Source organism: Exophiala oligosperma (genome assembly GCF_000835515.1).
Source record: "Exophiala oligosperma strain CBS 72588 unplaced genomic scaffold supercont1.2, whole genome shotgun sequence".
Classification (NCBI taxonomy): Eukaryota; Fungi; Ascomycota; class Eurotiomycetes; order Chaetothyriales; family Herpotrichiellaceae; genus Exophiala; species Exophiala oligosperma.
Window position 1 is genome coordinate 2,207,396 of NW_015622819.1, and position 20,670 is coordinate 2,228,065.

Below are 20,670 nucleotides of genomic sequence, written 5' to 3' on the forward strand. Positions count from 1 at the left end.
CGCGTCAACAAAACACTGGACTGTTACAGAACAGTGGCGAAGCTGCGTTAATGATGGTCAGATCCTGACTGAGGACAATGATGATATAGTAACCGATGGGGATCCCAGGGCAAGTCAAGAGAATTATTTTGACTTTCGATCGAACCACTGCTGACTGTTTCGCAGCATCTTCAAGGAGATCGGCAAGGGCGAGCGAATTGCATTAGCGAAGCTCGCCATTGAGCATCTTGAGAAATCGAAGCGACCACTTCGAATAGCCATTGATGCAGCAATATGGAATTTCCAGACTCAATCCGGCCAAGGCGGGAAGAATCCTGCCTTGAGGACCCTTTTCTACCGGCTTGTTAAACTACTTGCTCTCCCCATCGACCCAGTGTTTGTCTATGATGGCAAGAACAAGCCCCTCACTAAGCGGGGACGAACAGTATCTCGATATGGCACATGCATCTCGAACGAAATGTCGAAGAAGTTGATCCAAGCGTTCCGATTTCCATACCACACTGCTCCGGGTGAAGCTGAAGCTGAGTGTGCAATGCTACAGAGCAAAGGTCTAGTTGACGCCGTCATGAGCCAGGATGTGGATGCAATCATGTTTGGCTCAACTCTAACGTTGAGAGACTGGTCGAAGGAGGCTTCCAAGCATAACAAGTCGCCTACGCATGTCAGTGTCCTTGACCATCTCAGGATTAAATCTCTTTCTGGTTTGGATCCTGACGGGATGATCTTGGTGGCTTTATTGAGTGGTGGTGACTATGATGAAGCTGGTGTCGCCGGAGTTGGTTCGACTTTGGCATGTGAGATTGCACGGGCTGGCTTTGGAGGCGACCTCCTCGACTTGGTGCGCAAGGCTGATGAGGATGGTGTCAAGGAATGGCGGGAACGTCTTCAATACGAGCTTGAAACGAATGAGAGTGGCTACTTCAAGATGAAAAGGAAGTTGGTCAAGATCCCAGAGACGTTTCCCAACCGCAGAATACTGAATTACTATCTAAACCCTGCTGTGACGCCCGAGGCCGAATTGCTGAACCTGGAAAGAAAGTGGCAGCAGGCATGGGAATCCGAAGTTGATATTCTAGCTATGCGAGAATATGTCCGAGAGATGTTCGAATGGGATTTCAAGCCAGGAGCCTGGAAATTTGTGAGGGTAATAGCACCGGCGCTCCTTGCAAACAGATTACTACGCACGCAACAAAGTGGGATTCACTCAGCGGATCAGATCACCGAGCGCAGGAAACATTTCATAACCGATGGAATTCCCGAGCTCAGAGTAACTATGATCCCATCAGAGGTTGTCGGGATCGACCTGGGTGCGGAGAAAGACAGTCCGGAGTATCTTGAAAGTCTGACCGCAGATGATGAAGGCCAGGGCTTACTCGAAGTTGACAATGATGAAGAGGCCGAGGCAGCTCCACCAAGTCCATCAAAGAAGAGAAAAGTGCCGCCTTGGCTACCAGATGCACCAGAGAAGGTCTGGATTGCCGAAATGATAGTAGATGCCGGCGCTCGAGATCATCTGCAAGAATGGCGTCGGTTACAAGAAGAAGCTGCGAACGATCCCAAGAAGTTTGCGGCTCGGAAATGCAAGAAAAAAAATGAGACTAAGTCGAAAGCAGCAAGTGTCATGCCAACGGGGGCAATTCTGAATTACATGTCTGCTTCGAAACCATGCAGCCAGCCAGTAACATCAAGAAACACGAGACTTGGTGCTTCTTCTCTTCGTGGCCAGGACAGTGGTGACACAACCACAGGCCTCTCACCGCCGCCGAAGTTGATACCTAGCCAGAGACTGCTAGCTAGTCCACCGACCATGCATGACTTTTTCAAGGTCAACAAGAGTAACCACCAATTGGATGTTCCAGCCAATCCTCTCAGAAACATCCCGAACACTCCATCGCGGAAGAAAGCTGTCGATGAACGTGTTGCCCTGAAATCTTCTTCTATGCAGCCGAGTAAAGAGAGTACGGAAAAGCAACCCGCTGGAGACTTAAGCCTTCCACATCCCGAAGGTAAGTCGGAATCGGTAATAAAGAGGAACAGGAGGAGACGAGAACAAAGACTCTGCACCGAAAAGGTGCTCAATCCAAACGAAGATTCAGAGGACGGCATCCCTACAAGTCCCAAGCGGTCGATCGAAAGTTTCTTCGCGCCTTATATAACTGCAAACCAGGCCAAGCAGACTTCAGCTAGTGCTTTGACAAGTATTGCGGGGAATAGTGCAATTCACATACCTCCCGAGCTCACAACTGGCCTCAACACGAGCTTTTCGGCTAGACACGTCCAGGCTTTGCCTCGAGACAGTCTTCCTGGGACGTGGAGGGAAGTCGATGGCGAACCAAGCCCGAAAGGTGGACTTAACTCATCGCAAGCACGGCGGAGACGAGTGAGCATAGTGGACCTGATTGGAAATTGACCCCTGATGGTCCTGATCAAGGTCTCTTGACCTTCCAAAAATCCTTATTCTCGAAGAAGGTTTTGCTTCTGGTGATCTCTACGGCGGCAGCCTCGATTGTGGCAATGGCACTAGGTTTCTCAATGCGGACTTTGGCAACTGTGTGGCCGTAATTCAGGGTAACAACTTGTGCTACTGCAGATGCAAGAGCCTCGATTGTATGATACGATGACCCTTTTACCCGCTGTGGATGCATGTGTTAGCGAATTGGAATGTGGCGTAGCGTATTGGAATATACCTCAATGATTTCATCGACCATGTCGTGTAGCTCAGCAGTGTAATGCGTTTCAGTTGGCTCGGGACCAAGAGCGGTTGTTATCACTGGGAAGCTTATATCCATGGACAATGATTGCTTGTAGAGTCGTTCATGAGGATTGACACCAATGATGCAGCTGCACGCGATACCCTTGACATCAAGTGTCAAGCTAGGTGTCATGACTCCGAGTGTGGAGTTGTCGACCTGGAGGCGGTACAAGAGTCCTCCGTTCACTTGTAAGAGTGCCTTGGGAAACAGGATGTCGATGTCGAGAAATGCGTACTCAGGCATGAGTTGAGCCAGTTGGTCGATCAGGACGTGGATGGTCTGATGGGGTCCTGAATTTGCCAGGGTTGCAGCGATACTCTTGTATAGCTTGCCATAGTCCAGAGACAGACTGACGTCGTCCTGAGCCGCAGCAGCTTCGAAGTTTGACCTCGGGTGAATCTCGAGATTGACAGAAACAGGCTGTGGTTTACCGTACCGGCGCCAGGCATCAAAGCCTACCGCCAGGTCGAATTTGAGATTCTTGAGAATGATTTTGTCCATGTCGGTTTGAGTGTTGCTTAGGTTACGGAAAAGAAAAAGAATAAATTGACAACGAAGAACGTAGTATTTAGGACCGGTAGGATTGAAATATTGGGTATCCGTAACATGGCCTGACGTTCCGGGGTTTGTTTTGGAGACTCTTGTGAGGGAACCAATGATCATTGATTTTCCATGGCCCGATCAGTAGCCTTACACGTGACTCTAGAGACGACTTCGAGAATAGATAGTATCCCCTAAAAGACTCTCTGGTTTCTTTGTCCAACGCACTCACCATGCCTTCTGCTGGGTAAAGAGTGCTCAAGACGATCAGCAAGTGAGTACGATTGGTGGAGGCGACGGAGGCAGAGCAAAGACAAGAGAGAGACGGAGAGGAGAGCCATGGCATCTACAGTCGCCTCCGCCATTCGACCTGGCCTGCGCGAAAGACAACAATCCGGCTCACCTCACACTCCAAGCCGTTACATCTCCTCGGTCCAATCCTCCCCCGGTTCCTCATTTTTTCGAGCCGAGGAAGACCCTATCATCATCGAACTCAATCCACGGGAACTCAGCGCAGGTTTTCAAGGAGAGAGCGGCCCTCAATGCACAATCGCATTTACCCCTCAGAACTCCAGACGTTTAGGGGATTATCGCACGCATTTGACGAGCTACAAGAGAAGAGAGGAAAATATACAAGCTCGATGCAAGGACTACGAGTTATGGACAAGCGACGTGAAGGATGTGAACTTGGGTTTGCTGGATGATAAGCTGGAACGAGCAGTTAGAGAGGCATACACAAAACATCTACTGGTTGATGCTGGAAGCGCGAGGATGATCCTTGTTTTGCCCTCTCTGGTACCGCATCCAGTTCTTTCCACCATCTTGACATTACTATTTGAGCGCTGGAAGTACTCGTCCATCACCCTCCTGCCCACCCCCACAATGACGATCGCTGGCTCGGGCCTGCGCTCAGGTCTGGTCGTTGAGATTGGCTGGGAGGAAACGGTTGTAACGGCAATTTATGAATATCGAGAAATTCACATGCGGCGGACTGTACGGGCTATGAAAGCTCTGACTTGCAGAATTGCGACAGTGTTGGACGGTGTCAGAAAAGGACAAAAGCATTCGGCACAAGACGATTTGGTGTTTGACTTTGACTTTGTAGAAGACTTCATCGACCGTGCTGGCAGCTGTCATGCCTTGGTTCGAGCCACTGAAGACGAATTGACTGAGGGAATTGCAGGTCTTGGTTTGGTAGAACAACCGGCACCAAAAGCAGGAGGAGATAACATCGTCATCGATTGGCCTACAAGCTCATCCCATCGCCGTGTATCCATATCTTGTGCAGCACTTCACCAGGCGTGTGTGGAAAGTCTGATAGGTCAACAGAATGAAGATTGTCCGGACGACCATGAACAGTCAATCAGCCAAGTCTTGTATCGAACACTCCTCGATTTACCTCCAGATGTACGCGCCATATGTCTACCGAGGATTATCTTCGTCGGCCGCGGGGCCAGGATCGCAGGACTGTCTGGACTGATATTGCACGAAGCCCAATCCACCATTTCTCAACATGGCTGGACGGCTGTCAGGGGCAAGCACTTTGATGCTAAGAGGAGTGGACTCACAGAGCTTGCTCAGGGTCGAGCTGTAATGGCGGAGGCTCGACACGATATCACTATTCCGGTAGCAGGGGACTTTGTGGAGGAGCGGCTCTCAAAACAAAAGTCTAGGGATGCGTCGACTGCTGTGCCTATAACCGTGCGGGAGGTGAGCTCTCTGGGAGCCTGGACTGGCGCAAGTCTGGTAGCAAGCTTGAAGGCAAAGTCATTTGTCGAGATCGAAAGAGAGAAGTTTCTTTCGCAGGGTCTGGCAGGAGCTCATCGAGACCTGGATTCTTCGGTCACTTCCCAACGGCTCACCACTGCGAAAAGCACCGAGAGAACTAGCTGGACTTTGGCTGGTTGGGCTTGATAACGTCGTCTTCAGAGATGTTCTTGCCGATTGTTTGACAGACAGAATCTCAGCTTCCTTCGATGCACAGGCGGCGGCGCTTTCTGTTGTCGCTTTCATCGCCATGGCGATGGGTTCAATTGACCTCACATTTGTGCCGAGCCGTGGCATGAATTGAATGAAGTACCTATTGTAAATTTATCTCTTTCTTTCATCTCATCATTGACGTTTGCTATCTTGGTCTTGGAATTAGTACCTAACAATCAACAACCGACTGCATCTTTTGGTACATGAAAGAAAGTCACTGCTCACTATACCGTGGAGAATGAGACCCAACAAGTGTCCCATTGACTGCGGCTGCTTGGAAGCTGTTGTCCACTTCCTTAATCCAAAGAACTGGCCCTCCTTTCGAAAGAATGACAAGAACAAATCAACTCGGCACCATGAAAGAACCAACCTCTTCCGCTGGAGACGTCGAAGCACCAGAAGAGGAGCTGCCCCTAGAAGGCCGTTCTTGGCGACAATCTATGAGGAGGATGAGAGCACAGTCGGTGATGGTGAATACCGCCTCACCGGCGAATTCACGGCTGACATCTAAGTGGCAGAGCAATCATTCACGGGACGTTCCAGCAGAACAACAGGATCTCTCCTCTCCTCCTACCACTACTCAGGAACCTTCACCAACCTCGGAGCCTCAACAGGAGCCTCAAGAGACCGCCAATTCGACTTCGATTACAACATCGTCTGAAGTTGCTCCTCAGGACGCACCATCGAATTCAGGTACACCGAAGGAAAAGAGAAGAGTTCGATTCGCTCAGGCAATCCCTCCATCCAAAATGAGACAGCACAAAACTGCGAAAGAGCCTGCACAAATGGCGATGTCAACCTGGAGCGAGCCAAACTCAGACACAGCAGTCGCACCCGGACAAGAAAAAAATGGTACTTGCGAGTCGATTACGCGCCGAGAACATGGAACTGATCACTAATGTTGTGCTAGCTTCGCGTCCTCAAAGTCGTCAGAGCCAGCGTAGTGCAGACGAGACTCAGGATTACATCAAGGGCAAGAGGCATCTCGAAGGCCAACTCAACCGCCACCTTGGCCAGCTTGATCGGATCCGTCGTATCGTCAGACAGCTCAACAATGACTTGCAGGAATTGGAAGGACAATTGAGCGAGGACAAGCGACTTGATCGCGATGACCCTGAGTTGTTTGTTGTGTTGCAGAAAGAACTGGCAACTCTCCACGATTGTCGCAATAGTTGTAAGTGCTACAACCCATTTGACGTGTTTCACGTGTGGACTCCTGCTAACAATAGATCCTTTAGATGCCCACGTCGTTGCATTCCACCACGAGCAAATTCAAAGCATTGCCGACCAGAGAGCTGAGCTGGACAAGAATCAGGGCTTGGAGTGCACGGTCTACCACATGTATCTCAACCACATCAAGCATGTTGAGTGGTACAAATCGTTCTCCTAGAAAGAGTCAGACACCTAGAGGGCTCGTTCTCTGCTGCGATAGGCCACTGTCAAGATCTTGGATGGAAAAAGTGCACTTGGAACGAAGTTGGGCGTGAGTGGCAGCTTGGAAATCGACGGCTGCGACCAGATCCTGGATCTCAGATTCTCTAGAGTGGATTGAGCAACAATTGGCCAGTGCTAACATGCCGTCACAAGTCAAACAAGGTCGATTAATGGAGAGTAGACCAGAAGGAATCTTGTGACTAAACGGCCAGTGAAATGTTGCTACTTCGTACGAAAATGGAATTCATAGACTCAAGCTTCAATTCCAAGACTCCTACACTTTGCTCTGAAATCGTCCATGCCTACGTACGCGCCGCAGACTCTGCGTTTTCCTTCGAAGCCCAACCTACCGTGCAAGACGCGCCAGTTATCAAAGATGACTGGTTCACCAGGCTGTAATTTTACAGTGATTAGAAACTCGGGAGATTCGAGGATGCGGGCCCACTCGCGCGCCGCGGTATACCAGTTCTTCAGGGCCGTGTGGTTTGGAAATGTCGGTGTTGTTGGGGTGTCGCGGTCTAGGTTATTCCAACGAATCTGGACGCTAAATGACGGAAAGAAATGTGTTAGTTGGTGGCCCTGTGCCTTTTGGTTTTTGGGAAGCATGGAAGGAACATCAAGGGATGGAAATCAAAGGGGGGAGGATGACAGGAAGGAGGAAATTCGGGTACCTACAGTGTCGAGGGAGACGGAGACGTAATGGACGGGTTCGGCGAAGAATGACAAAAGACGGGGTACCCCTGGAGGTTGGAGGCGGTGTTGTAAAAGGAGCCTTCTGGGGCGCCGAGGGCGGCCGACTTGATGGGGTAGGTGGCGAGCGAGTGGTAGTGCTGGGGGAATTTGTCGTACAGGTGGGCGGCGGCGGCGAAGCCGTCGACAAAGGTGGACTCGCCTCCCGTGCCCGGCTTGGAGGGGTCGGCGATGGACGTGTGCGAGAGGAGGTGGAACAGCTGCAGGCCCGCCGGGTCGGTGAAGTAGGTCGTGTCGGTGTGGGGAGGTAAAGGGTCGTTGGTGTAGGCCGTGTCGATCGGGTTGACCTCGCTCGTGAAATCCCAGAAGCCTCCGTAGTGGGTGGCTCGGATGTGGGCAATGCGCTCGATCAGGGACTGTGTCGACGCCGGATCCGCCGGAGTCCCGGGGATGAAACAGAGACCCGTGTCGTGGATGGCCGAGAGGAACGATTCGAGACCTCGAGGGCTCGACGACGACATGATGGCACCGTAGTCGACCTTTGGCATTGGTGAAGTCGTGGGGAGGACGGGGGTCCAGTGTCGGGAGGGTGCGCGTTTGGAAGTTTTTGCGCTTGCGGATGACGACGACTTGGACGACGACTGCGTGAAGGGAGGGTGTGTCTCGAGCCACGACCACGGGTAGAGACTCTTGTGTTCGGCGGGCCACGTAACTTGGAGCCCTTCGGGAGTGGGCTCGACGTTGGACACTTTGATCTCCGGGTCGATGGTGAAGGTGTCGAGTTGTCGCTGGTGAGTGCTCGGGTGTTGGCAGTCGGCGCAGGGGCAGTGGTCGCGGAGCCAGAAGGAGGGGAAACGCATGGCCGTTCCGTCAAAGTCGACCAGAACCTCTTGATTCGCCATGTCGTTGACGAGCACCTGTGGTACGCCCGAAGTGCTGGACATGTGGCGTTGTCGTCGTTGTGAGTGCCATGTGGTCACTGGGTGAGAGTGAGACTGTGCCTGTGCGCTCGTATCGCGCAGCTTCGCTCTCTGTCCGGCGTGCGAGGTTCTGGGTAGATCCGATCGCGATCCCGAAATGTGCCTCTGGGAAGCAAAGCACTTCGCCTCGTGTGCTCTGCTTCGACCAAGGCTTGTACGTGCCACTTGAGCAAGGATACCGGCTGTGCGTGTCTTCATTTTTCTTCCTTCTCGATTTTCGAAACCGCTCCTCTATTCTTGTACTTTAGTGTTGAGACGCAGAGCGAGCGTTTGTCGGGACCAACTGTTTCTCAAGCACAATTTCACCAACTGAAACAAGACCTGGATGACTTTCGAGGACGTCGCTGCAAGCTCGTGGAGGCGAAGTCGGAGGTTGCCGGCCAAGACAAGATGTGCGCATTACCCAATCGAAATGAGACATCGGCAGCCTCACGATACGATTCGCTGCTCAGTTCAGCCTTGCATCGTGTTTCTCCTTATATACGATCAATCGAGCTTTACCAAAGCAAGATTTCAACTACTGTGGCTAGTTACGGTATGGCAAATCTGAGGCCAGGTGTTCTACAGGAGGTGCTGCCCTTTTCAGAGATGCGAGCTTAACCTGGGCTCCTATGCGATGAGAGGGAAGCTTGGGGTCGTAATATTTGCCTCGAGGAGCGCGAAACGTCTCTCTTCTCTTCGTCTTTGAAGCATCGTCGACCTACCATCCTACCAACCTCGTTCACATGACATCGGAATTGGCTTTGGAGGTCGGCTTTACGACATGGATATCTCCAAGCTACCCTGATGGAACTTTTGAGGAGCACATCCACGCAAATGAGGGATTAAACAGTCATTATCTCCTGAAGTCAATCTCTTATCTTCACAAGGAACTGCTGCCAGGCCACGTCAGTATCCTACAAGAGCACAAGGATGTGTAGCGTCCATGATGACCATTCGCGTTCGTTTCATTGATTGGAACTCTGCTGTGACTGGAGCCGCTGGCGTTCAAACTCCGGCATCGGCCAAGTCCCTGTCATGTTGTGGATGCTACAGACCTGGGGAAAGGCTTGAGACCTGTTGATCGTACATGAATCTAGAAAAGCTTGTTTCAGAAACCGATATCAACCATTGAGACGTTTCTTCTGAGCAGTCGCATACGGAATGTTCCAGTACGAGTAGGAGACCGTGATTTTTGCATGTTGGCCGGTTAGACCGGCAAATAAAAGCGAGGCGTCGAAGCGAAGACATGGTTCGTTTGCCGAGACACATGAGCATCAAATGACTCTTTGTTTTGTCTGACGGTTTCCGGGTTGTGGCTGTGAGCGCTAATCCACCCGCTCGCAAACTCTGTCAGACTGAGGGATTTCGGCTTTAGGTCGTCCGGGATGCGCAGTGACCTTTGGCGAGATCGGATGCCTTTTCCTATTGATAAACACGCTCCTTCGGCTCCAACAACAATGTCATGACAATGTCTCGATAACGAAAAATTCACAATGGCAGACGTCAACACAACAAACCAGGTAGTGCAGAGTCGACAGACACTGTCACCGACCGACACTCGAGACTCTGCCAATCTTTCTCGCGAACTGTCTCGCCAGACCACAAACTCTGAATATGGTGACCTCGGCCCAGATCCGGAAGAAGATGGCCGGAGTGAAAAGACCTCCACAGATGCTTCACCGTCTCGAGTCACAGGGCGCGACATGAATCTAACACGGACAATCACTAGACGTGAGACCATCTTGTCCAGGATTCGGACGCGACAACCGATAGGAAATTTTAGTCATCCGCTAGAGCATCAGAAAACGACCGTGGAGGATCTTGTGGATTTTGACGGTCCAGATGACCCATATAGACCAGTCAACTGGGCACTGAAGAAAAAAGTCATCACTACGGGACTCTATGGTCTCACCACGATGACAGCGACCTGGTCCAGTGCTGCGTACAGTCCCGGCACGAGGCAGGTGGCTGATGAGTATAATGTTGGTACACAAACCGCTACCTTGGGTACGACATTGTTTCTGTTCGCTTTCGGCATTGGCCCTTTATTGTGGGCGCCCTTGTCCGAGGTTTTTGGTAGGAAGCATGCTGTCCTGCCGCCCATGTTTGTGGCCGCATGCTTTGCGTTTGCCACCGCAACGGCCAAGGACCTTCAGACCATCATGATCACCAGGTTCTTCTGTGGCTTCTTCGCCTCTGCTCCGGTCACCAATACAGGAGGCGTTTTGAGCGACCTGTTCCCTCCGACTCAACGAGGTATCGCCATAGCATCGTACGCCATGGCTGTCGTCATAGGACCAGTCTTTGGACCGATCGTTGGTGCTGCTTTGGTGGTTCAGCCGAGTCTTGGTTGGCGATGGACAGAATATCTGACAGGTATAATGATGCTTTCCATCTTGGTCATTGACATGATATTCTTGGATGAATCATATCCGCCACGTCTCCTTGTCTACAAAGCGCGCCGACTGCGCCACCAGAGTGGAAATTGGGCTTTGCATGCCAAGTTCGAAGAATGGGATGTATCAATCAAAGAGCTAGGTAGAAAGGTAAGTTGCTTGGCCATAAATCTATGATGGCGCAATGTATACTCACATGTCTAGTTCTTGGTTCGACCTTTTCAGCTTTTACTGACGCCAATTTGTGCTCTTGTTGCGCTATATGCAAGTTTTTGCTACGGGATCTTGTACATGCAGCTCGGTAAGTGCCATGGCAATGATCTTTCATGATGAAATATTGTACTTACAGATATGAAGGTGCCATTCCAATCATCTTCGAACAACATCGACACTGGAAAGAGGTCCCTTCAGAGTTGCCCTTTTTGGCTATACTTGTGGGCGCAGTCACTGGTGCAGGTATCAATGTCTACAACCAGCTTGTTTACAATCGTAAATCAGGTGGCAAGACTTCACCAGAACTGCGTCTACCGCCGATGATGTTTGGCTCGTTTCTTTTCAGCGCCGGTAAGTCTTATCGGCCGACTCTAACTCCGAACAGAGGTCACTGATCTGGGATAGGCATGTTTGTGACAGGCTGGACTGCGGATCCAAAGTAAGCATCTAGGACCCTATTCAATTTCGATTGTTGACACATTGCATCAGAATCCACTGGATTGCTCCGGTTATCGGCCTCACCATGACTGGCGTTGGATTCTTTACCATCTTCCAGGCAGCACTCAATTACCTAGTCGATACCTTTCAGAGATATGCTGCCAGTGCAGTAGCAGCGAATAGTTAGTTCCCCGGATCTTTAACGGGAAATGCGCTAACTCGAGGTATAGCCTTCTTGCGGTCATGTTTTGCAGCAGCGTAAGTGTATGAAGACACGTTCTAGAGGACTGACGTTGATATTCTCATCACAGGTTTCCTCTCATCATTTCGCCTTTATACGCCAATGTGGGTATTCCTTGGGGCACCAGCATATTCGCCTTCTTCTCCGTGGCACTAATCCCAGTGCCCTTCTTCTTCTTCATTTTTGGCAAGCGTATTAGAATGCGGAGCAAATGGAGTAGATTCTAGATCTCAAATGCTCAGGATAAGCTAGCAGACCTGAGCCTCGAGAACAATCCAATGTCTAATGACAGTCCATGAGATGAACTTGAAGTCGAAGTGTCATTTCGAATGAACCCAGAGGGGTGGTTATAACGTGGGCATTGCTAATGGAGGATCGCAAGGCTGAACTGTACCAGGCTCTACGGTCCAGCACGGCGCAACTGGTCCGGTGGCCATACTCTACCGTATTTGACTAGCATTTACGTAGCAATTCAGGCTACCTTCAAGCTCCCCTACGCAAGAACACTCCTCTGAAGCGATTGCTCTTCGCGAGGTCTGGTGACCAGAAACTAGGCCTCGCTGGAGCTCGTGATATCTATGATAGAAATTGTTTGACGTTCTCCTGTATCACCAGGCAGAGGCACCACTTCGATAAGATGGACTCGATGGCAGTCGAAGATGATGTTCCACTCGATCTGGAAAGCATCGTGACACCCTGGAAGCTGCCCAGCCAAACTACCTACGTCTTGACGAGAGCAAATGTCATTGATCCCTCAGACGGAAGTGTTCAGCGTAATGTCACAGTCCGACTTAGCGGCGGTCTGGTCGTATCCGTTGCAGAGCCAGTGTCCGATGCGAAGAGCGCTGAAGAGGATGCAGAAGAAGTCGATCTGAGTGGCAAGTACATTTTGCCCGGCCTCTGGGACTGCCACGTACATTTGGCAGCTGTGCAAGGAAGCATGAGTCTTGATGAGATCCTGCAGTATCCGGCGCCGACAGGTCTTCTCAGGCAGCCAGAAGTAGGGCAAGCCATGATTGACCGAGGTTTCACGACTGTCAGAGACTGTGGTGGAGCTTTGCTGCCACTAAAGGAAGCATTTGAGGCCGGGATACATCCTGGACCTCGTCTTTTCCTCGCGGGTCGTCAACTTACTCAGTCCGGAGGCTCTGGTGATCACCGACCTCGGAGAGATGATAGCGATTGCTGCGGAGGCGGCAGGCAGCTGGCTTGTCGGACCGTAGACGGTGTACCAGAGTGCTTGAAATTCTCTCGAGAGGAGTTACGACTTGGGGCAGACTTTATAAAAATCATGGGAGGAGGCGCTATCTCAAGTCCTAGAGGGTCGTTGGGGGATATCGACTTTACGGACGAGGAAATCAGAGCCATCACAACGGTGACATCGAATGCGGGAACCTTCACAACCGCACATGCATATACCCCTCAAGTCATCCAGCACGCAATACGCAATGGCGTTTTGGGAATCGAGCACGGCAATTATCTGGACAAGGCCACCGCCCAAATGATGGCACAGAAAGGAGTATATCTGACTCCTACCCTGGCGACGTCCGCGGCCGCATCTATGCCGGAGTTTCATGGTTTCGTCAGTGAGAGTTCGAGAAAGAAACTTCGGAGTAGTCTGGAAAGAGGCCTCGAGGCAATAAAGATCGCGAAAGAAGCCGGCGTCACCATTTGCTTTGGCACTGATCTTCTTGGGCCGATGCATTTTGCACAAACGAAAGAGTTTGTGCTAAGACGATCTGTGCAGACACCACTTGAGATTCTTCAGAGCGCCACTGTGAACGCAGCGCGCATGATGAAGCACCACGATTCGTTGGGCCGAGTTGCTCCGGGTTTCATTGCCGATCTTCTCATACTCAATGAGAATCCATTGGAAGACATCACGGTATTGGACAGGCCTGATAAACATTTGTTGGCGGTCTTCAAAGAAGGCAGGCTCATGACCTCGCGCTGGTCGCGGCTTCAGCCAAAGAGTCGTAGGCCCGCAATGATCTTGTAGGCCTCAGAAGGAGATAACCTGATTTCAGGCGGCTAGTCAACAGAAACCCCTACTGGTCATCGTTCGCCTTTTAGTACGGCAGTCCAAAGCACTAAACAGAGTCCTGCTCTTTCTCGAACTGGATCACGGTGAACTCCGTATTTTGACGATTTGCAAATCCGATGACCTCAATCGACCTTTTCCACCCAGGAGTTCTTCCACGGATAACAGTATCCCTGCTTTATCATGAACCGGCGAGGAATGTAAAGATTTCCATTTTGCTGGAACTACGGGCCCCCGCATCTACGAAAGCATACTCCCAAGCGCTCATGTCCGCAGCATGGTCGACTGGGAGGGTGTTGAGTGAGCACTAAAAGGCATGATAAATAAGAACCAGACTTCAGGCTCTTGGGCATTTTGCCTGTAGCCTCTAGCCGTCACCATAATAGTGTCAGGATATTGAAACAACATGGGGATCATACCAGCACGCAAAGCTGTCGCCTTCTCCGTCAAGAGGGGTCAGCAAGTGAAAGTTGTCAACACTCATGGCAAACAAGTGGTGGATTTCTGGGCGTTTAACCCCAAGGATGCGAATGACTTCCTGTCCATGGTCCATACAAGGACCATCTTGCTCAAGGTGTCACTTTCTCAGGGGGACACGTTGTACAGCACAAGGAGGAAGCCCATGCTCGTCTTGACAGAGGACACCACGAAAGGCGTCCACGACATCATCTGGTCGGCCTGCGACGCTGAACGATATCGCATGCAAGGCTTCGATGGATACCACGACAACTGCACTGACAACATGCACCAGGCTTTGAAAGATAACTTTCCACATTTTGACATCGCGGACGACTGGGTCCCTGACCCCCTGAACTTGTTCATGAATGTGGCTATAGATCACCGTGGCGCGTTGGACATCAAAAATCCAACCTCTGAAAAGGGCCAGTATGTGACCTTGGAGGCACAGACGGATCTCATCATCGTCACGAGCGCTTGTCCTCAAGACATGGCTCCTGTCAATGCTGGTATGCCAACAGATTGCGAATATTTGGTTTCGGAGACAGGGGGCCTCGAGCAAATTCCACCCACGCCGCCACCACCGGTGGAAATCCGTCGCCGACGTGTCAAAGTGGCCTTGTCGTTCGATTTCGATGCGGTGTCACATTGGCTGGGCACCGGGTGCCACCCGGACAACAACATGGCCGACTACAGCTCCGGGATCTTTGCGGGTCAGGTTGGAGCTCTCCGGTTACTCGACATGCTCAAGAAGTGTGGAATTGCAGACCAGGTGACGTGGTTCATCCCGGGCCACACCATAGAGACGTTTCCGCAGACAGTCCAGCGGGTGGTCGAATCCGGAGCGGAAATTGGGCTTCACGGTTATTCTCACGAAGGCATCTATCAGATGACGGCGGAGCAAGAGAAGGACGTCCTGCTCAAGTGCATCGACGTCGCGACAAAGTTGTGCGGCGGCAAAAAGCCACGGGGCTACCGGGCGCCCATGTACACCATCCGGGAGACCACGGTCAAGCTGCTCCGCGAACACGAGTTCCTCTACGACACGTCGCTCATGCACCACGACTCGCAACCCTACTTCACGCCCAGCGACCCGCCGATCAAGACCATCGACTTCTCCAAGCCGGCTTCCTCGTGGCTCCACCCGACCCAGATCTCGCCGCGGTCGTATCCCGAGGGCGACGAGCATCCTCTGGTGGAAATCCCGTGCGGATGGTACAACGAGGACATGATGCCTCTGCAGTACCTGCCCCACCTGGCGAACAGCATGGGCTACGTGTCGACTCGCGTGGTCGAGCAGATGTGGAAGGACAAGTTCATGTGGCTGTGGGAGAACTCATCCGAAGGAGGCGCCTCTGCGGACTTCATCTTTCCGATTCTGATGCACCCGGACACTTCTGGCCTCGCCCACATCATAGGAATGTCGGAGCGGTTCATCATGTGGTTGAAAGGGTTCGGGGATAGCGTGTCGTTCTCGACCCACGAGAGTATCGCCAAAGATTGGCTTCTGGAACAAAAGCAAAAGTTGGGTGTCGCATGAGGTGGTGGTGGCCAGGGATCAGGAAGCAGTCAAAGACACAAGAGGCCAAACTCGTCAGAAGCCCGACTTCAAAAAAAAATGGTAGGAGCGAAATGGTCTTTTATTGATCGGAATCACGCTCATGACCGTTGGCCGTCAGATTCTGATCCGGTCTTTTCTTGTCAATGGAGAACGAGGCTGTCAAATTATGTGGTTCCTTTGTTGAGTCTCGTAGCGTATCCCTCGGAATAATTATTGGTCCGCCCAACCCGAATTCGGACCAGAAATAGACGGACGAGGGCATAATCATACAAGGGACTTCCATTTCATGCTCTTAGTAAATACCTTTGAACCGGTGCCACCACGCGGATAGTTTGTTTATTGCTTGAACTCGGCTCCCACGCGTTCAACACCTGTCCGGGTGATTGGACGCCGCACATGAAGTCGAGGCCGACCACGTCGGTGAAGAACCGTAAGTTCTTGTCAAGTCGGGCGGTATGCGGCGCCACCATGAGTGGCACCAGCGGTGTCGAACCGGGACCGCTGGCCTCTTGGGCGACCACGTCGCAGAACTCGACACAGACACCGTCGGGGTCGTGCACGCAAAAGATCTGGAAGCCCCATCTCGGGGAGGTTTGGGTTGACGCGCAAATGAGTTTTCCAGGTGGGATGGAACGGCCGACTTCCGTTATTGCTCACTTTGACGGCTTCAGGAGAGCTGAGGACAACCCAACGCTGGGTTCCCATCTGGATCTGGTAGATCTCACCCAACTCCTCAGCCCCATTTACCAGTTGTGACTCGCTCGGGTTGCTCGTTACTTGACCATTGTAGATATGAGAATGTCAGCATGGAACACACCACAATATCTGGGGTAAATATAGTACGTGGGTTGCTCAGGATCAAAGGGAACAAAACGCCCTTGAGTTTGAACTTGAGGTCGAGTAGTCAAACAGTAACAATTCAGAGAGTCAGGTTAGCAATACGTGGGCTGATGTGTGGTTGTTCAGGTGTGTTGTGCCAATGAAGAGCTGCACTGTCGTCCTTCTTGAGGAATTGATCTCGAGTTTCAGCAGATACAAGTTTGCACTCAGATAATGGGTAGAATATCCTTCGTGGTTAGCTAACTACTGCCTTATCAATCTATAGGTAGGTAGGGAAAATGGGCATGCGTACAGAGCGCGTATATTGTACGCCCTCAGGCCTTATGTAGTAGCAAGTTAATAAAGTCATGCCAGAAGCCGCCCCACCTAGAGAGCCCTCCCCGGGGCATACGACTGGTCCCAGCACCTGTAACAGTGTTGCCTAACGCGCTACCAAACCAGGGGCTTGACTGTGACGGGGTCCTCGGGTTCCTCGACTTCCATCATCCAGAACTCAAGGACCCTGAGATAGCTCGATCAGCCAGGCATCCGTTATTTCGACCTGTTATCTTACTTTTTCATCAACAACTAACTCCAAGCTTGTACATATATATATATACTGACGTTATCAGCATGGAACGCGTTCGACTCATATAATGTTCTCCCTTGTATGTGACTTTTTTTTTCTTTTGTTCACCCTAAGTAACCAGCAACATGACAATTTCCGAAGATGAACAACCACGGCAGCAGCAGCAATCAACAGAAAGCCAGCCGTTGCTTCAAGAGCCAACTCCAGAAAACACGGCACACAAACCACCGCCGTCGAGGACGATATTTTGGAAACTCTACGCACTGGTGTTCTGTATCAACATTGCATTCCAGATCTTGATACCTGCTCAAACAGAGGTCTTTGAAAACATCTACTGTAAACAGTGGTACCATAAACATCCCAGGCCGGACCTGCCCGCCCATGGCCCGGTCCCGGAGTCCTTCTGCAAGATCAGTCCCGTTCAAACCCAAGTGTCGTCGCTGAAAGGATGGTTGGAGGTCTCCCAGGCTGTCCCTGGCCTACTATTGAGCATACCCATTGGGGTCCTTGCAGACAGGATTGGCCGGCGGCACATTTTCATAGCGAACGCGTCGTCCATTTTCTTGATGCAAGTATGGATTACGGCGGTCACCTGGCTAGACGGTCGGTTCCCTCTTCGGACTGTCTGGCTATCGGGTGCATTTGGCCTCTTCACTGGAGGTACGATAGTCACGGAGATGCTCTTCGTTTGCATTCTGTCAGACATCAGTCCCGAAGGCCGACTCGCAGATGCATTCTTTCGAGCGACATCCTTTTCCTATCTCGGGAGGATGCTGGGCCCTTTCGTCGCAGGCATCTTGATGCGATGGAGTCCGTGGTATCCCGTGTACCTGGGTCTCGGAATCCTGGGGTTCACCATAATTGTGGTCTTGTCGTTACCGGAGACACTGCACTTGCAAAATCACAACGACGAGGCGGAAGAGACGACGTCGGAACATGAAGAAGGGCCGCAGACGACGACAACACCACCAGCACCGCCAAAGAGGGGTGGATTTTCCTTTGCTGATTCGCAAATGTCTATCCGTAGAGTGTTGAAGATTTGGAGTGACTGGCGGTTGGTGTTTGTGGCATTGACATTGCCGTTCAAGATCATATACTACGCCTTGAACGACCTGGTCCAGCGATACGTGTCCGACAGATACGGCTGGACTCTGGCCAACGCTACCCTCCTTTACTCTATTCAGGCGGCGGCGACAACCGTGATGCTGTTGACGATCCTCCCTCTGATGTCCAACTATATCGACAGCCGCTTCTCAATCAGTGTCCTACAGAAGAATGTGGTCATGACCAGGGCATCGTTGTTCGTACTCGCACTGGCTTATGCAGTTACAGGGCTTGCACCAAACCCGATCATCATGGTCATCGGCATGTTTATCGAAACGCTCTCGACCGGTCTTCCTGCGACCATGCGAGCTCTCGCTGCGGCTTTGGTCAGCAACCAGGACAAGGGGACTGTCTTCTCCGTCATGGCTGTGGCAGAAACTCTCAGCACTATGATGGCCTACCCTGTCACCGCCATGTTATTTAACATTGGCTTGGAGCACGGCGGAGGGGCATGGTTAGGCCTGCCTTATGACTTTGTTTCCGTGGCAGCCGCTTTTGCTGGCATCATTATGTGCCTGCTGCGATTTGAGAGACCTGTGAGGATTCCATAGTATGGCATGAAGCCTAATGGTGACATTGTGACTACCCAAAAATATACAGGAGAAATCACGTTGATATACTGAACAGCCCCGATAATTAGTGGATTGATTGATATGTATTCGTAAGCATCTCATCGGCCTCAAGCGGTGATAAAAGAAAGCGCGTAGATGGCGTCATGAGCTTCTCCCTTGCCGCCTTCTTTAACCAATCCCCGGCAGATGTTGGTCAGCTAATAAACAGTACGAGTACCATGAAGACCTCCAACATGCATGTCTAGCGGCATCATCTCCGCAGTCTCGAGCAATTGATGTCGACGATTTGCAAGGGCCCAAAACGATGATCACGATAATCTGATAATATACCGACTTGTTCCTTCTCCCTCGTCCTCATCCTCCTCCTCTTCTCTCACCTCTTCGGCCTCCCACCTCTCCTCGCCTCTTTCACTCCTCCGAGGACTTCGTTCCCGTACTTGTACTCTTCTCTGTTAAAACGACCACAGGAATCAAACACAAAATGGCTTCGGCAACCGGAGTTCCAGAGCAGAACCCTGCGTTACAAGAGGAGGAACCTCTCCTCGGACGTCCAGGTGATGTCACGCAAAGGCCAGGACAAGGGCTACAGTTCAATCTGGTCACGGGCACCGGTAAGCGTAGACGACACCCTGGGGATTATTACAAGCACACCTATTCTCGGTAGCACCGACGAACGCAATGAACAAACACAGACTGACGTTTTGGCGTGTGTGTGGTGTTACAGCAATCCTCGCTCAAGCAGGCATATGGATTCTCGCCGCCCTCGTGTGGGCCGCCATCTTCCAAAACGACTTCATCTTCTTCTCCTACCATCCTCTGCTGAACTCGGCGGCCACCCTCCTCTTCGTCCAGGGCACACTCGTGCTTCAGCCGACCGCGTCACAGAAAGATAAGATGCGTGGATCATATGCACATTCTGTATTCAACACGTTGGGTGTAGCAGGTACGTTTATTTTTTCTTCAACGTTGGGCGTACTCGCCAGCAAAAGAGGTCAAGGGGATATCTCGCGGGCGTGCGTGTTGTGTTGCTGATACATGAGTCGACAACAACAACAGGTTTGATCGCTGGATTGGTGATTATCGAAATGAACAAGGCCTCGCACCCAGAGACCAGATTCACCAGTATCCACGGCAAGATGGGCCTGGTCGCTTACATTTACATCTTCATCCAATGGCTTTTTGGGTTTGCGCAATTTTATACTCCCCAGCTCTTTGGTGGAGTCGACAATGCAAAGGCAATGTACAAGTACCACAGGTAAGAAAGAATGACCTTGCTCGCCAGCCGTTTGGGGGCAAATTTTGTCGACATCTGAGAGAAATGCTGACAACCACGGAACGCATACAGAATAGCAGGATATATCTTGCAAGTCTACATGTTGGCCGTCATCGCTGCTGCCACGCAGACCGCTTTCAACAAGAACGCTCTCCATATCAAGTTGTGGGCCGTCATCGTCGCGAGTATCCTGGTCTTGGCTGGTGTTCTCCCGCGCATCAAGAAGCATAAATTTGGATTGTAGTCGAGTAGAGGGCCAGGTTTCCGCCACACCATCCCATGCATGTCATATGGTTAGTGACACATGGTTGTCCGTACTCCTGCGAGGAAGAACGTGTTGGAGGAACGAAGCAAAGATCTTACTTTTCTGTTGGTGCAGTGTTCATTCAAAGCGTGTTGATAGTATGGGTTCACATGGCGTGGCTAATGGAGCAGGTTTAGTTTTGTTTGCTGAGGTATAATGACACTGTAAACAGGCATGACCCTCCCAGCATATTCTATCGGTCTCAGCAAGAATACCCATTGCTGACGGAGATACGAAGAGGTATAATCCAAATAATGGTACTCCGTACGAGTACAGTATTTTTGACTGATCATCTACACGAGAT

At 51.3% G+C, this 20,670-nt stretch overlaps 11 protein-coding genes across 12 annotated transcripts; 9 read left to right on the top strand and 2 right to left on the bottom strand.

The window, feature by feature from the left end:
- Positions 1–56: 56 nt before the first annotated feature.
- PV06_02240 (uncharacterized protein) lies at positions 57–2,761 on the top strand. Its single transcript, XM_016402893.1, has 2 exons — positions 57–109; positions 166–2,761. The coding sequence occupies exons 1-2, from the start codon at positions 96–98 to the stop codon at positions 2,408–2,410; spliced, it is 2,259 nt and encodes a 752-aa protein (XP_016266790.1). The 5' UTR covers positions 57–95; the 3' UTR covers positions 2,411–2,761.
- On the bottom strand, positions 1,557–3,318 carry PV06_02241 (dihydroneopterin aldolase). The gene is made up of 3 exons (XM_016402894.1): positions 2,688–3,318; positions 2,229–2,633; positions 1,557–2,156 (listed from the first exon to the last, which is right to left on the bottom strand). The coding sequence occupies exons 1-2, from the start codon at positions 3,252–3,254 to the stop codon at positions 2,427–2,429; spliced, it is 774 nt and encodes a 257-aa protein (XP_016266791.1). The 5' UTR covers positions 3,255–3,318; the 3' UTR covers positions 1,557–2,156; positions 2,229–2,426.
- Positions 3,319–3,632: 314 nt separating this feature from the next.
- On the top strand, positions 3,633–5,207 carry PV06_02242 (uncharacterized protein; the record flags this gene model as incomplete). Its single annotated transcript, XM_016402895.1, has 1 exon — positions 3,633–5,207. One exon carries the CDS (start codon positions 3,633–3,635, stop codon positions 5,205–5,207), a length of 1,575 nt encoding a protein of 524 aa, XP_016266792.1.
- A 422-nt stretch (positions 5,208–5,629) lies between these two features.
- Positions 5,630–6,663, top strand: PV06_02243 (uncharacterized protein; the record flags this gene model as incomplete). The annotated part of the gene is made up of 3 exons (XM_016402896.1): positions 5,630–6,125; positions 6,184–6,447; positions 6,512–6,663. The coding sequence occupies 3 exons, from the start codon at positions 5,630–5,632 to the stop codon at positions 6,661–6,663; spliced, it is 912 nt and encodes a 303-aa protein (XP_016266793.1).
- A 132-nt stretch (positions 6,664–6,795) lies between these two features.
- PV06_02244 lies at positions 6,796–8,726 on the bottom strand. 2 transcript variants are annotated; one of them, XM_016402898.1, is made up of 3 exons: positions 8,662–8,683; positions 7,383–8,613; positions 6,796–7,251 (listed from the first exon to the last, which is right to left on the bottom strand). In XM_016402898.1, exons 2-3 carry the CDS (start codon positions 8,573–8,575, stop codon positions 6,960–6,962), a joined length of 1,485 nt encoding a protein of 494 aa, XP_016266795.1. In that variant the 5' UTR covers positions 8,576–8,613; positions 8,662–8,683; the 3' UTR covers positions 6,796–6,959. The 2 variants fall into 2 exon arrangements, with proteins under 2 accessions (XP_016266795.1, XP_016266794.1); XM_016402897.1 differs by having other exon boundaries at positions 7,383–8,726.
- A 1,126-nt stretch (positions 8,727–9,852) lies between these two features.
- On the top strand, positions 9,853–11,874 carry PV06_02245 (uncharacterized protein; the record flags this gene model as incomplete). The annotated part of the gene is made up of 7 exons (XM_016402899.1): positions 9,853–10,905; positions 10,960–11,056; positions 11,113–11,319; positions 11,374–11,407; positions 11,458–11,588; positions 11,637–11,664; positions 11,718–11,874. The coding sequence occupies 7 exons, from the start codon at positions 9,853–9,855 to the stop codon at positions 11,872–11,874; spliced, it is 1,707 nt and encodes a 568-aa protein (XP_016266796.1).
- Positions 11,875–12,284: 410 nt separating this feature from the next.
- PV06_02246 (uncharacterized protein) lies at positions 12,285–13,646 on the top strand (the record flags this gene model as incomplete). Its single annotated transcript, XM_016402900.1, has 1 exon — positions 12,285–13,646. One exon carries the CDS (start codon positions 12,285–12,287, stop codon positions 13,644–13,646), a length of 1,362 nt encoding a protein of 453 aa, XP_016266797.1.
- A 448-nt stretch (positions 13,647–14,094) lies between these two features.
- On the top strand, positions 14,095–15,684 carry PV06_02247 (uncharacterized protein; the record flags this gene model as incomplete). The annotated part of the gene is made up of 1 exon (XM_016402901.1): positions 14,095–15,684. The coding sequence occupies one exon, from the start codon at positions 14,095–14,097 to the stop codon at positions 15,682–15,684; it is 1,590 nt and encodes a 529-aa protein (XP_016266798.1).
- A 489-nt stretch (positions 15,685–16,173) lies between these two features.
- Positions 16,174–16,461, top strand: PV06_02248 (uncharacterized protein; the record flags this gene model as incomplete). The annotated part of the gene is made up of 1 exon (XM_016402902.1): positions 16,174–16,461. The coding sequence occupies one exon, from the start codon at positions 16,174–16,176 to the stop codon at positions 16,459–16,461; it is 288 nt and encodes a 95-aa protein (XP_016266799.1).
- A 718-nt stretch (positions 16,462–17,179) lies between these two features.
- PV06_02249 (uncharacterized protein) lies at positions 17,180–18,828 on the top strand. Its single transcript, XM_016402903.1, has one exon. It carries the CDS (start codon positions 17,239–17,241, stop codon positions 18,766–18,768), a length of 1,530 nt encoding a protein of 509 aa, XP_016266800.1. The 5' UTR covers positions 17,180–17,238; the 3' UTR covers positions 18,769–18,828.
- A 200-nt stretch (positions 18,829–19,028) lies between these two features.
- Positions 19,029–20,614, top strand: PV06_02250 (uncharacterized protein). The gene is made up of 4 exons (XM_016402904.1): positions 19,029–19,400; positions 19,514–19,732; positions 19,846–20,044; positions 20,135–20,614. The coding sequence occupies exons 1-4, from the start codon at positions 19,271–19,273 to the stop codon at positions 20,304–20,306; spliced, it is 720 nt and encodes a 239-aa protein (XP_016266801.1). The 5' UTR covers positions 19,029–19,270; the 3' UTR covers positions 20,307–20,614.
- Positions 20,615–20,670: the final 56 nt, after the last annotated feature.

What these genes read in the sequence shown, in the direction of transcription:
- PV06_02244 (XM_016402897.1), bottom strand. Translation starts at nt 8,575, where the DNA reads ATGAAGACACGCACAGCCGGTATCCTTGCTCAAGTGGCACGTACAAGC. An exon ending in TCTCCGTCTCCCTCGACACT is followed by an intron (nt 7,252 to 7,382) that starts GTAGGTACCCGA and finishes TCCGTCATTTAG; the next exon opens with CGTCCAGATTCGTTGGAATA.
- PV06_02250 (XM_016402904.1), top strand. Translation starts at nt 19,271, where the DNA reads ATGGCTTCGGCAACCGGAGTTCCAGAGCAGAACCCTGCGTTACAAGAG. An exon ending in CAACACGTTGGGTGTAGCAG is followed by an intron (nt 19,733 to 19,845) that starts GTACGTTTATTT and finishes CAACAACAACAG; the next exon opens with GTTTGATCGCTGGATTGGTG. An exon ending in GCAATGTACAAGTACCACAG is followed by an intron (nt 20,045 to 20,134) that starts GTAAGAAAGAAT and finishes GAACGCATACAG; the next exon opens with AATAGCAGGATATATCTTGC.
- PV06_02241 (XM_016402894.1), bottom strand. Translation starts at nt 3,254, where the DNA reads ATGGACAAAATCATTCTCAAGAATCTCAAATTCGACCTGGCGGTAGGC. An exon ending in TGGTCGATGAAATCATTGAG is followed by an intron (nt 2,634 to 2,687) that starts GTATATTCCAAT and finishes ATGCATCCACAG; the next exon opens with CGGGTAAAAGGGTCATCGTA.
- PV06_02249 (XM_016402903.1), top strand. Translation starts at nt 17,239, where the DNA reads ATGACAATTTCCGAAGATGAACAACCACGGCAGCAGCAGCAATCAACA.